This window comes from Lagopus muta, chromosome 1, assembly GCF_023343835.1.
Source record: "Lagopus muta isolate bLagMut1 chromosome 1, bLagMut1 primary, whole genome shotgun sequence".
Lineage (NCBI taxonomy): Eukaryota > Metazoa > Chordata > Aves > Galliformes > Phasianidae > Lagopus > Lagopus muta.
In genome coordinates this window covers 118,514,806-118,528,769 of record NC_064433.1, presented here as the reverse complement: position 1 = coordinate 118,528,769, position 13,964 = coordinate 118,514,806, and the positions used below count along the sequence as shown (strand labels likewise).

The 13,964-nt window shown below is 42.9% G+C and overlaps 1 protein-coding gene across 2 annotated transcripts in view; it reads right to left on the bottom strand.

The window, feature by feature from the left end:
• RPS6KA3 (ribosomal protein S6 kinase A3) overlaps nt 1-10,539 on the bottom strand; it is a 67,789-nt gene extending 57,250 nt beyond the window's left edge. For both annotated transcript variants that reach the window (XM_048955260.1, XM_048955267.1), the window contains exon 1: nt 10,253-10,539. In XM_048955260.1, coding sequence (XP_048811217.1) covers nt 10,253-10,324 — 72 coding nt within the window. In that variant the 5' untranslated portion in view covers nt 10,325-10,539. The remainder of the gene's footprint in view (nt 1-10,252) is intronic.
• Nucleotides 10,540-13,964: the final 3,425 nt, after the last annotated feature.

Below are 13,964 nucleotides of genomic sequence, written 5' to 3'. Positions count from 1 at the left end.
GCATCAGCCATAAGAGCTCATAGAACCTGCGACATAACAGTCAATCAATTAAACCCCTTTTGTGAAGCAGAGGATATCCTGCACTCTACACTACAACTATGTATTGATCCATAGTCCTCATGTTACTTTCTTTTTTCAAATTATGGTTTCAGCATCTGCTGCAACAGATGAAATTCACCTCAGAAGTCTGTCAAAATGGTACTGCCTTCTGCACTCACACAATAAACTCAGCACACTGAACTGACTAGCACTGATCTAGTTGTAATCTTGTATGCAAAATACCTGACACAGCATCTGTAATAGCAACTTGGTGCAGAATATGTTAATAATAATAATAATAATACCAAGCACTGATCCTTGCCCCTACCCAGTTATTTATACGTGTCTAAATCATTAATTGAAATATTAAGTCATATTTGTGTCCTGTAACACTCATTTTTTCTTATTTTTTCCTGTTAGCTTAATCAATATTGAAACAGATAGCATTCACTTGATGTTTTTAGATTTAGTTTAGTATCTACAGCCTCACATTGCCTTTGCAAAGCAAAGATCAAAGTCCTGCTAATACGGACGTACTCTGTTGAACTGCTGTTCTTTCATGCATTTTTAACACACTTCATTTTTTCTGAAGGATGCAGGTTTGACCATGAAGCTTCCTGAACGCTGCATGCTTCCATATGCCTCCTGCCTCCCCTCAAACAGCTTTGTTTTGTGTTTAGACTGCTCCTAGATTATTTTTGGATGCTTAAGAAGCCTCACAGCCAAGTATTTAAACTCCTTCTTTCCAAGTACAATTGTCATTTGCTTTAAAAAACAAAAGTGATGGCAATTCTAGCTTTTGATACAATTCTTTGATTAATCTTAATGTACCTACTGATATAAACTGGGTTCAAGCATACAAGACAGAAACAAGGTTTCATACTATTAATGGAGTTCAGCATGTTGTACAACTACTGAATTTTCCATGTAACTCGTGCCTTTTAGCAGAACTACACCCACTAGTTAAGATACAATAAAAAGTGTTGTATTCTTAGAGTTTACAAGTGGACAAATCATAAGTTATGAACTGTTTATCAGTGCAGACTGACTTTCTGAGTACACAAATAAGCAGATAAAACAAAAGGTCTGAAACACACCATACAAAAATTAGCATTTAGAATTTACAAATGGACAATGACTAACAAAGGTGATGACTTCACTACGCTTTGGAATGATAATTTAAACAAATTACCTGAATGTCTGAAGTTTCTCCAAGGTAATTCCTAGTTTTCTCCTAACAAATTACCCAACAATTTTTCAACAGTTACAGAATTTAATAAAACCTTTTTATTTCCTTTAAACATTTTGAAAATGATGTTTAGACTACAAAAAATAAAGATTTCAAGAAGTACAAGAGCTTTCCTCATTACTTATTATTTAGACAATAAAAACATTGGCAATATGTAGATCCAAGCTCTTCACTCCAGCATGTCCCAGGGACTCCAAGGAAGTGATACAGTTAGACAACTCTGCGATCTTTGAATTGAATGAAGCTTTATCCATGCTCCTGGCTTGTTACATAGCAGCACAGAATACAGTATTCCTAGGCAAAGATTTCTAACAAATTTGCTGTTAGTAAAAGGTCTGGAACTACATACAGTAAAAGCTTTTGGCCTGCACATGTTTAAATTTGCTATTACAAGCAGTAGTGAGCTATTCTGAGGAAAAAAAAAAATCATATGTCTGCAGAAAAATAGTTGAAAAAAAGACTAATGTCCCCTTGAGAGGTCATCCAACCTATTCCAAGGAATGATCAGCTATTCCTACAATGTCACTCCAGACATTTATCTCCTTCTAAATCTTCAGTAATGGAGTTTTCACAAGCTATTTCAATGCCCAGCTAAAATATAAGGCTTTAGTAGGATCTGAATTAATGACTTACACCCTAACTCCACAGCTATGAAGACACACATATCCAAAGCACTTACCTAAATCCTAACCTGATTAAGGCTTATCATATACAAGTAGCAGAAGTGGGCTATCATCTTAGATTTTTTTTTAGCTGTTATCTCTTAGAACATATTCAATGTATGTTACATATAGATAGCAGAAACGAGTATAAGAATCTTTAATTTTCAGGGAAAAAAAACATAAGACAAAACCTAAAAGATACATGAATTTATTTCTATAAAACCCCTACTTGAAGTTCAACTAATTTTATTTAGAAACTTCTAAGTCGTATCGACTAAGGCGTCAGATTTTAAAAGATGCAGGACATCAAAATTTGCCTTTCTGTAGACAGGCAACCTCAGATATATTCCAGTAACATACAGATTATTATGAACATACAAAGTGAAGCCTCCCCATGCTATGATACCAGGACAACTGCAACTCCAAGACAATCTACTTTCCAGTGCCACCTTCTTCTCATTTAGTATGACACAAGAGTGCAGTTTTATACCACCACAGCCTAATTGCCACAGAAAAGCAGACCTCTTTCCTCCACTGTTACACCATCCTTGGCGCTAGCATTTCGCCAACCTTGTGTCAAGAAAGGTCAGAAAACACCACCACCACAAACAAGAGCCTGCAGCTATTTGTGAGTTTAATTTGCTGAATTACCTTGGCTTCAGGCAGTACAAGTGCCATGGCATTGTTTGAAATGTCAAACATATAGCATCATAGAATTTTTGTCCAAGCCAGCTATTTTTCTATAGGTTAAAAAAAAAAAAAAAGCTCAAAATCATGTACATTCAGTTGCTTTGAAGAATTTTATTTAGTTAGTTTCCTACCTACAGGAGTGGCAAAGTGCTGCCATTAACACAAAAGCTCAGTAACCTCAGTAAAACACAACATCAACTATATGTTCATTTGCTACAGATAGAAATAAGCACAGAGAAATCACTTCATTCAGTATATCCAGTCCATTGCCACACGTGGGAAAAAGAATTCCTTCTCCACTGCACATGTTCTCCTAACAGTGATCGTAGCACCTGACAGTATCCAAGTCTCCATACCAAGACTGTACTTACATGAGAAGCTGGGGATGCTTCACTTCACTGTCTGCTACAGACCTAAGCCCCCTGAACATCCCATACCTGTCAGGGCTCTTTCCAAAGGGGGAGCAGCACCAGGTCCTCACTGCATGAGCAACAAGGCTGCCTGCTCTCATTCCTTACAATGCAGACCATACAAGCTGGTCTCTTATAATCTTAGGATAAACGATAGAGGTTGACATTTAATATTGATGTCAACTAAAGCATTACCTATTTTTACTCATTTTGTCATTTAGCCACTCAAACATTCAATACAATAACTCATTCTGGATGCCATCACCAAGCAATTGGAAGATAAGAAGGTTATCAGGAGTAGTCAGCATGGATTCACAAAGGGGAAATTGTGCTTGACCAACCTGGTAGTCTTCTATGATGTCACTGGTGGCTGAGTAGATGGTGGGAGATTAGTAGATGTCGCATATCCTAACTTCAGCAAGCCATGTGACACTGTCTCCCACAGCATCCTTCTAATGAAGCTTAGAAAGTACAGGACAGATAAGTGGACAGTGAAGTGGGTTAAGAACTGGCTGATTGGCAAAGCTCAGAATGTTGTGATTGGTGGCACAGAGTCTACTTGGAGGCCTGTAACTAGCTGTGGTCCCTAAAACATGGGATGGAATCCACCCTCAGCAATTTTTCTGATGATATGAAGCTGAGAGGAGTGGCTGACATGATGGCTGGCTATGCTGTCATTCACCAGGATCCAGACAGACTGGACAGTTAGGCAGAAAGAAACCTGATGAGGTTCAACAAGGGTAAGGTGCAGAGTTCTACACATGCAGAGGAACTCTACAGACAAGTACCTAGGTGTTCTGGTGGACAACAGGTTGGCCATGAACCGGCAGCATGCCCTTATGTCCAAGAAGGCCATCAGTATGCTGGGCTGAATTAAAATGAGAGTGGGTAGCAGTTTGAGGGATGTGATCCTTCCCCTGCCCTGATGAGGCCATATCTGCAGTGCTGTATCCAGTTCTGCACTCCCCTGTTCAAAAAATGTCTATAAATATCTAAGGTGCAGGAGGCAAAGGGAAAAGGCCGAACTCTTCAGCAGCGGGTGGCGATAGGACAAGGGAAAACAGCCACAAACTGCAGCATAGGAAGTTCCCCACAGATGTGCATAAGAACTTCTTCACAGTAAGGGTAACAGAGCACTGGAACAGGTTGCCCAGGAAGGCTCTGGAGTCTCCTTCTTTGGAGATATTCAAGACCTGCCTGGACGTGTACATGCATAACCCAGCCTAAGGAGCCTGCTTTGCAGGGGGGTTGGACTCGATCTCTAGAGGTGCCTTTCAGCCCCTGCAGTTCTGTGACACTATAAAGACAAGGATCTCCCAGAAAGAGTCCAGTGGAGAGCAACAAAGATGATAAAGGGCCTGGAGCAAGTACAAGGAAAGTCTGAAAAACCTGTGTCTGTTCAGCCTATGGAAGAGAAGACAGAGAGGGGATCTACTCAATGTTTATAAATATCTAAACTATGGGAGGCAACTGGATGAGGCCAGACTCTGCAGTGGTGTGTAGGACAGGGAGCAACAGCCAAAAACTGGAACATAGTAAGTTTCATACAAATACGCAGAACAACTTTCTTACTGTGAGGTTGACAAAGCCCTGAACAAGCTGCCTAGAGAGGTTGTAAAGGCTCCTTCTTTGGAGATATTCAAGACTTATCCAGATACCTTCCTGTGAGACCCGCTTTAGTAGTTGCAGGAAATAGTAAAGTTGTTCCATATCTCAGTTTATCTTTTCAGTAGATCTATTCAAACAATTGTAGAATAGCGGGGGTTGGAAGGGACCTCTAGAGATCAACTTTTCTATCTCCTGAAACATAGGATTTCCAAAATGACCGTGCGATACATGTTGATCGATGTGAAAGATTCCTCATTAAGTAAAAAAATATATATATTGACATGCAGGTTTAAGTTCTAACAGTAATTAATTTTGGCAATCTTGTTATGTAAGAAATAATACATCTAATTATATCAAGAAACCAACTTTCGAGCCTTCAGAACAAAGTAGTTTGGCTTTAAGAAGTAAAAAGAAAAGCATTTTTCAAAACTACAATTAGCTAGACATTTAAATCGCAACAAAATACCATCTCTTCACATCTTCTGTGTACAGTAAACAAACTGTTCCAACAAATTAATGGCTGAAATGAAAGGTTAATAATAGACCTGGAACCTTCACACTTTTGTGAGAAAAGGTAACAACGTATTTAAGGAGACACATCCTAATTTTTACACAATCCATTCGTTTCACTCAAAGGATTTAAAAAAAAAAAAAAAAAAAAAAAAAAAAAAAGAACATTTCCTCCAAAAACAGTTCAGTGGAGCTTAGGAATACCACAGGGGGTTCCTTGCATCAAAGCAAGCATATGGTAACTGTTACTGATAAGAATGAGGGAGCAGTAACTTCGTGGTTAAGCCACTGGAGTAAGTCCCTGGAAATCACCGTTCATCTCCCAGACCCAGAACAGATCCCATGCATTATGCTAGATGGAGCCACTAAGATGCTGAACGTTAATTGCCCATCTGTTAAACAGAACTGTTTTCCTCTTCTGTTTCCAATGGGTGAGGCATTTTATTTTATTCCACAGAATAAGGAGAGAGTAAGTACCATGATATCATGCATGCAAGTAGACAGCACAGTGCTTGCAATAATTAACCACTTCAGTGTGCATGAACTAAAAAATTCCCTGAAGAGATTCTAATTTCTTCAGTTTTACTGATAAAGTTATTCCCCCTCTGATATCACTAGGACTGAAACAAACAGCTACAAGGCTTTCCTGTTGCCTGAAGAACTGTTGCCTGAAGCATAAAGGTTTTACTATTGGAACACTACTATGAATTACAGTAGAAAAACAAAATCAGTCTATATCAGAGCTCCTGTTTTTGATATACAGAAATAACTAAACACCCACCTCAGTCTGTGTCTCACTGTGAATCTAAGTCAAGCACTTCGAATGGAAAACAACTACAATTAGCGTGCGGCAGATCACAATCAACTCAAAGAGAGCAGACATTCCTTTAAATGCCTGTGTCAACTTACATCTACAGTGTGCTAGAGACTAGCTGTGGCAAGAAATACTACAGACACTGTAACGAACAAAACAACTTGAAGAAAAGAACAGCCAATATCATCAGGAAACTGATGGAACAGCTTGAGAAGTCAAACTCAGACCTTGCATGAGGGAACAAACAACTGAAGAGCTCACACACTGCTGCGTGAAGGTGCTGAGGCAAGCCAAGCAAAGCACCTGCCTCCATCTAGCCACCAATAGCAAGGAATCAGCAGCATGTCACACTCAGTAAGAAGTTGTGAAACTGAAAAATACTCTGCAGGTAAAACCATACCACTGAGAATCTGAAAGGTTAAAAACAAACAAACATAGAAAAAACCCAACATAACAACAACACTTAAAACATTCTCCATGCAGAGGGTATGCTTTCAAAGTCTATTTACATATATACGCATACATATTCCTGTTTTTTTAACCTTCAGCCTATACATATATATACAAACACCTGCTGTCTCTCTATCACAGAAGTTTGCTGAATACAGGGCATACTACTTCTTCAGGTGAGAATTACATTGCCCATAGCCACTTATAATTATGTTTCCATTGGACAAAACTGAATAAAAACCACCCAAACGTCAGAATGCACTGTACTGATTACAGATATTCATCCAAATGATAGCTGAGTGCTGTAGAGGCACTGCTGAGAATTCTAGCTATAATGGAGAGGTGATGAATAGCCTTTGAAATCTGTATAAAACATTTAGATGATTCCCCTTCAGCATTCCAGCTAAGTTACTATAAATCCAGCTTTGTTATTGCAGAACACAGGTCTAACACTGATTACACTAATCACTAGAGTGTACAGAGGTGATGGCAACCAGCATCTCGTGGCTTCAGGTGGCAAGAAACCTGATGACTTCAGATTTCGTGTCAGAAATATACACTGACTAAAGAATGTCACAGTGACATAAGAATTGAATTACAAACCCCCAAATTACATTGTGCAGGGTTCTTTTGAGAATCCACATGACTGTCAAATGCTAGCACTCGTTTTATGTGAGGTTCGTATAATTCTGGATAGAGAAGACAGAACAAGGAATTCAAGAGAGGGAATTCACACTATCTATTTAGTTACCTAAATAGGTGGTGATAAATCCCCTATCAAGGGCAGCGGAAAAACCTGAACTTTCTCCACAGCCAATTTAGAGCACCTAAATTAAAACATCTAAAGATAGATGGCACAAATGCTTTCCTGGATGCCTAACAAACAATCTCTCCTTGTAGCCAGCTCTTTTGACATACTAGTGTCCAGAACTTGGCTGCCGTAATTGTATGCATTCTGCTCCATTCAACATTAATATGCATAGCTGGGAGTTCAGATCAGAGGATCAGGGTAGTTATTCAGGCATCCAGATACAAATTCAAATCAATACTTAATTTGCTTGAAAGCAAATGGCTTAAAATAATAGGCACACTTTCACTATGAAAAACAAACCTATATTTGTTATAGATCTTGAGTCAAACCATGCGTCAATAAAAGACAGTGTAGTTCCACAAGCTTTCAAGTTGTTCTAATTTAAAACAGAAGCGTTTAGAAATAACAACAAAAGATGCACCAATAAATGTATTATCTTTTAAGTACTTTGTCCAACAAATTTACACACTGAAAATGCTGCTATGTAGATTACTGAACTAGTTGTAATTGTAGGAACAGAAATTCTGCAACAACTGCTCTCTCAAAACTACAAGTATGTATCCTCTCTAAAACAAAACAAAAAACCATTTGCTTTATTTCTTAAAACGTTGTACAGATTTGCTGTTCTGTACACATAAATTACAGCAGCTGTTGATGGTTAACTATGCTACATTTCAAATTAGTACTAAAGGTACTGCACTCCTCCTACTGAATTTGCTCACCTACCACAGCAAATCATGCTCTCATTGGCAGAAATGTAAAGCTGAATATGGGACTCTACCAGAAACAAATAAAAAATAATCCAATATTAAACCTAGAGAGATAAGAGTGCATTTAAAGCTCAATAATTCTTAGCTCTGAGTAGATAACAGTGTTACAAGGACTGCATGGGCAAATCTGAGATGTTAGCAGAAACTCTCTACCTCACTATTACAGCTAAAGACACTTGCTGCCATCAAACTATGACCAAAATCACAGTGAGGTTTTTCAGGAGGACGTAAAAAACGTTTATGCCCAAGGATACTCTTGCAGGATAGGGTCTGTAATTAGGAGACTGCTATATTATGGATAAACACAACTCATGCAAATTGAAAATTTAAGCTATGCATTTAGGTCATTTGTTTATGTATTTGACAAACATCCATTTTCACCGAAATATCTCCTCTTAAAAAACTCATTTCAAGTAAGTGATCTTTCTAAGCCTGTTCATCTGAAAGTTTTACAGGAGCAGTTTGGTCATTTTCTAAAACAGAGTGTTTCTTCTCGAGTAGGGTCTTAAGGTGCACACCTGACCAGTTGTTGCTCCATGCTTTGTTAGTAGTCCCAGGGAATTTCAAGGTGTCCTACAAAATACTGACGTGGGTTTACAGTAGTTAAAGTGCTTTTTATTTTTTTTTAGAGGTGAAATACTTTTTTCAAGAAGTTTACGACAGCAGTTTAAAAACAACTCCTATCCGAAGTACACTAACATAAGCAAGTAGCAAAGTATAATCAATCATGCACTTACACGTTTCAAATAAAGCAATCCATTTTGCTATCTTTCTAGCATATATACCCTACTACTATTCAAACTGCATTGAGGACATATCATGAGCATGGAAGTCTAAAGTAACAGTTAGGACCTTTTCTCTAAATCATAAGTCTAAGCACCAAGCTGTCCTTCAGAAAAATCTCTCCAATATCTTCCCTTCAAACATCACACTGCTATTGCAGGTACTCTACATTTGAAAAAATAAAAATAAAATCATGTAAGATCACCACTTCAGAACTCAGTGATGGAATTGACAGCAACCGGCAAGAACTTAAAAGATTGCTCTGTCACGTGAGACTTACAGGTTCTTCTGACCCTCAGAGATGCAGTCACTTTAAGCAGCAGGAATATATGCATCAAAACAACAAATGCTTCTGATGCTGCAGGAACTTTACAGTGGTGTCTCTCTCTGCTCTGCTCACCTACAGAATATATCCTAACCTTGCATGTAACAGCTCTGGGTTGGCCAGAGTCCATACCATTCAAGATCAGCATTGTCTGAAGTAGACTGGCTGCATATCAGCTGGAGCAGATTCAGGCAGAAGCTGCTCTGTCAGAAGAAGCCGCTTCTTTTCAGATGGAATCAGGGCGCACTGTGAACTACTAGAGAAGCACCGACTGAGTAGGTGTACTGTTTACAGAGATCCAAACCCGAAGTTCTTCCAAAACATACAGAAAAAAAAGAAAATAACCAAAGGCATCCGTGCCTTTAGATGTGAGTGAATTTAAGGCATCAGTACGGCTGAGGAGAGTAACCTCGCGTATCCTGCCTGGCAAGAGCAGGACACCTCACCGCTACCAGCGGCAGGAAGCCGCACGGCGCTGCGGCTCAGGGACGTTCCCCACCAACGCCGCCTTATGACGGCCGCGAGGTTTCCCAAACGCTTGCGAAACTGCGGACGCGACCGCGTCCCGTCCGGACGGGGGGCAGCGGCAGCCGGCGGGACTGTCCTTAGCCTCGAGAGCACGGGGCGAGGTGAGCGAGGGCAGGCCGCGCGGAGACGGCGGGGCCGCCCCGGGAAGGGAAACTCTCCGTGACAGTAACCAGACACCGCTCCGGAACAAAGCGCCCGGCTCGGCCGCAGGTTACTCCCTCCCGGGGAAGGCAGGGGGCGGAAGGGGAGGCGCGGGCCGGTTCCGTGCTACGCGCCCCGAGCCCCGGCGCCGGGAAGCCCGGCCGGCCGCGGCCGTGAGTCAGTGCCCCGGCAGGAAGCGGCGCGCAGGGGCCGCCCCAGAGGGAGAGAGGGAGCGAGGGAGGGCCCCGCGGGGACACGCTGCCGCCGCAGGCTCCACTGCCCGCCCCGAGCGCCCTCGGGGAGAAAACTGAGAGCGACGGCGGTGGCGTCCCGTCCGCCTTCGCCTCACACAACTCTCCCCCGACACCCCTCGCCCCGACCGCCCTTAACTCACCCCGCCCTACGAGGAGCCGCGGGCTCGGAGCTCGACCTCCCCGCCGCCGCCTCCCCCCCGGCCCGTACCTCCGTGCTGCTCTCGGCCGCGCTCTCCACAGCCATCTTCTGCCAAGGGTCCGCCAGCTGCGCCAGGGGCATCTTCCCCGCCCGGCTCCCGCAACTCCGCGCTCCGCTTTCTCGCTCCCCCGGCGGCGGGGCGGGAGCGGCGAGGCAGACGACGAGCCCTCGGGGGAATGGCGGGACAGCCCGACCGGCTAAGAACGACAGCGGCCGCTCCGGCGGCGACTGCTGCCCGCTGCCGCCGTCCCTCCTCCCGCCCCCTTCCCGCTGCCAGGCGGGGCCGCGCTTCCGCCCTCCCACCGGCCCGCCGTTCGGACACAGCTTCCGCTCACAACATGGCGCCGGCACTTACCTGCCCGCTCAACGGCGCCTGCGCGCGGCTGCGGGGTGGGAGCGTCGGTGCTCCCCGTCGCCGGGCTGCAAGGGGAGCGGGAGGTCTCGGGAGTGCCGTCGGGCAGCTGAGGGAGCGGGAGGACCGTCTGCACCTCAGTGCTCGGCTTTGATCAGTGCCGTGCAGCCGTCTTTGTAGCAGCACCTAAGCGGGTTTTGCCTTCTCTGGTACCGTTGCTTGGTGCAGTTAAACCAAGCCGTGAGTTACGGGGCTGTTGGAAAGCCCAGCCGAGGGCTGGCACTGCTCAGGAAAATGAATTGGCAGCAGGGGGGAGACTGAAAGTTTGTTTGTGTAAGCGGAGGAGTAGCTGGAGGCGAGGGAGGAAAGGGAGAGAGACGCGGTTCTGTGTAGTGTCATTAGGCGAAGAGGGAAAAGCTACTTTAAGATGCAGGAATTTGTTTTTAAAGCAGTGCCTCTTAAGTGGTGGTTGGGCTGCGTGAGTAAGAGCTGCCCCGAGCGGGAAAGTCATACCTATGCAGGCTGAGGGGCAGGAGATGGAGCTGTCAAACGCCCCACAGGTTCTGAGAGGAGCACTGATTTCACTCTTCTTTATGCTCAGCTGTTAGCTACTGCACAAACTGCTGACTTCAACGTATCACAGAATCACTAAGGTTCTGTCGTTGTGGTAGAATCACAGAATGGCTTAGGTTGGAGGAGATCTCAAAGCCCATCCAACCCCTGCCATTGGCAGGGCTGCCCCCCACCAGCTCAGCTGCCAAGGGCCCCATCCAACCTGGCCTTGAGCTCCTTCAGGAATGGGGCACCACAGCTTCTCTGGGCAGCTGAGCCAGCACCTCACTGCCCTCTGGGTAAAGAAATCCTCCTAACATCTAACCTAAATCTCCTCTCGGTTTAAAGCTATTCCCTCTTGTCCTATCTTTATCAGACTGTGTAAAAAGTCAGTCACTGTCTTGCTCATAAGCTCCCTTCAAGTACTGGAAAGCCTTGGTGAGGTCTCCTTGGAGCCTTCTCTTCTCTGAAGCTGAACAAGCTCGTCTCCCTCTGCCTGTCTTCACAGAAGCAATGCGCCAGCCCTCTGATCATCTTCATGTTCCCCCTCTGGATCCACTCCAAAAGCTTGACATTCTTCTTGTATTGGGGGCCTCAGACCTGGGTGCAGTACTCTAAGTGGAGCATGATGAGAACAGAATAGAGGGAAACTCATGTACAGTGTTTTGTCCATCAGGACCGACAAGACTTTCTCTGCAGAGCTACTCTTGATGAGTGAATGTCCCAGTCTGTACTCTTATCTGGGCTTCCTTCAGCCCCAATGCAGCATCTTGCAGGTGGCTTTGTTAAACCTCATTAGGTACTCATGTGGCCTCTAGGATCAAGCCTATAGGATCATCTAGTTCAACTACTAAGCTGTCACCACTATGCTCGCTAACCTACGTTTCTCAGTGCCACATCTCCACGTTTCTTCAGTGCCTCTAGGAATGGTGACTTCACTACCTCCCTGGACAGTCTGTTCCAATAATAAACTGAAGTCCAGAAATGTATGCTCTCTTACACACTTCTCTTAAAATGTTAAGCACTGTAATAAACACCCATCCTTCCGCAACATCAGATGCTTTGGCTGACACGGTAGAATCCCTGAAACATGAGACAAGCAGCCAAAGATGGGTATGGTGTCACACCTCTAATTCCGGAAGGCATGTTTTTCAGAGCAGTGTCTGAGACTTCATTCTCTACAGTCCCCTCTGTCCCAAAGCATGTATAGATTTTTACAGTCAGGCTTTCTTCCATCTTTGGTAACTGTTAGCATTCTTTCAATGTTAATTGCTTTTTAAAAATATTAATTTATTCATTATGGGAGGGGGAATGGCAAGAGTGCTGGTAATTAAAAGTGTATGTGTTTGTGTATACACAAATGCATGCACATGCATACGTCACTGTGGTGAACATAGGCTGCTTACGTTTCTGCCCAGTGGCATTTTTTCAATCCCATTTTACATTCATGTAAGCATTAATATCAATCTACAAAGAGGTACAAAGTCACAGGCAGGCTCTTGCTCATGATGAATCAGACTTTAACTGGGAGACTTCCATGTCTGAAATAAAAGGTCATAGTTGAACGATCCCTTTAAGCCATCGCTTCTGCCAGGAGGAGCAGCCGAGCTCTCCCTCCCCTTGCTGCCTGCTTGCTTGCATCACCCTGTCTTTTGAAGTGGTGCAATTGCTTGTGCTGCCACGTGGTGAGTTGGACCGAGAAGCTGAGCTTGGTAATAACTACCTGGGATCCTTTTTGCTCTCTCTGCCGTCCTCAACAAACAAAACCCCTCAAACAACTACAAAAACGGGAAAAAAACAAACAAACAAAAAAAAAAAAAAAAAAGCCACCAAAAAATAAGTAACCCAACACAACTCTATCAAAGTTTGAGTTAAAAGTCAGGGAGAATTCAGGTCTGCTTCTTTCAAAAACACAGGGCATTTTTAGAACTCTGACCTAATTATTTGTATGAAATGTAGAGCAAGATAACAGAAAACAGATAATGCAGTAGTTCTTGGCAGCCTTTGTGCTTAGCTCAATAGCAAAGAATGATAGTTTCACTAGCATCAAGTCACTTCAGTCTCATACTGGTGGCTGTAACATTAATAGGAAGCTAATGTTCACAGCAGTCTAATGTTACTTCTGACTTCCATATTTGAGTTCATGTACAAGTCTGTGAAGAATAAAAGTTTCCTTGCATCCTTCTGGAGATATCATTTTCTATTCTTTCATAGGCATAAGTCACATTATATCATCAAAACTCATTAATTTGTGTCAACTATACAGTCAGTGTGTACACCTGAGACTTGCCACTGGGGAACAGAGACCAATCAGCTGAAAGGTGGCAACCACAGTAGTAAAATATATTACCAAAGCTTTCATCTCAACGCAGTTCAATTAGTCCTTCTTTAGATGATAAGACTTTCTTCCTCTAAATAAAAATTCCCACAATCTCTTCCTTTCAAATTAACTCTAGTTCTTTCCTGTCATAGGTAGGTACCTATTCTGAGTTACTTGTTTAAATTTGAAACCCTTTTTTTTTTTGAGTAGGATCAGTGTCACATTTCTGCTAATGCCTCTAAATTTCATATGCTGCGTGTCTTTTATCTTTCCCTTTGTGCAGTCTGTGAATCGAGAAAAAGAAGGACAGAGATCTTATGCATTAGCATATAAGGGGGCTGCAAACAGTAGAAATCTGACCTTTTCTCAGACACGGGAGTGCACAGGGTAGGCAGATGTATACTCTTTCATTATTCTGGAGGTTGAGTATTTTGACATCACATTTTTAAATTTTATAAGGCAAAAAGCTGCATTAGGATTTTAATAGGAGCTACCTT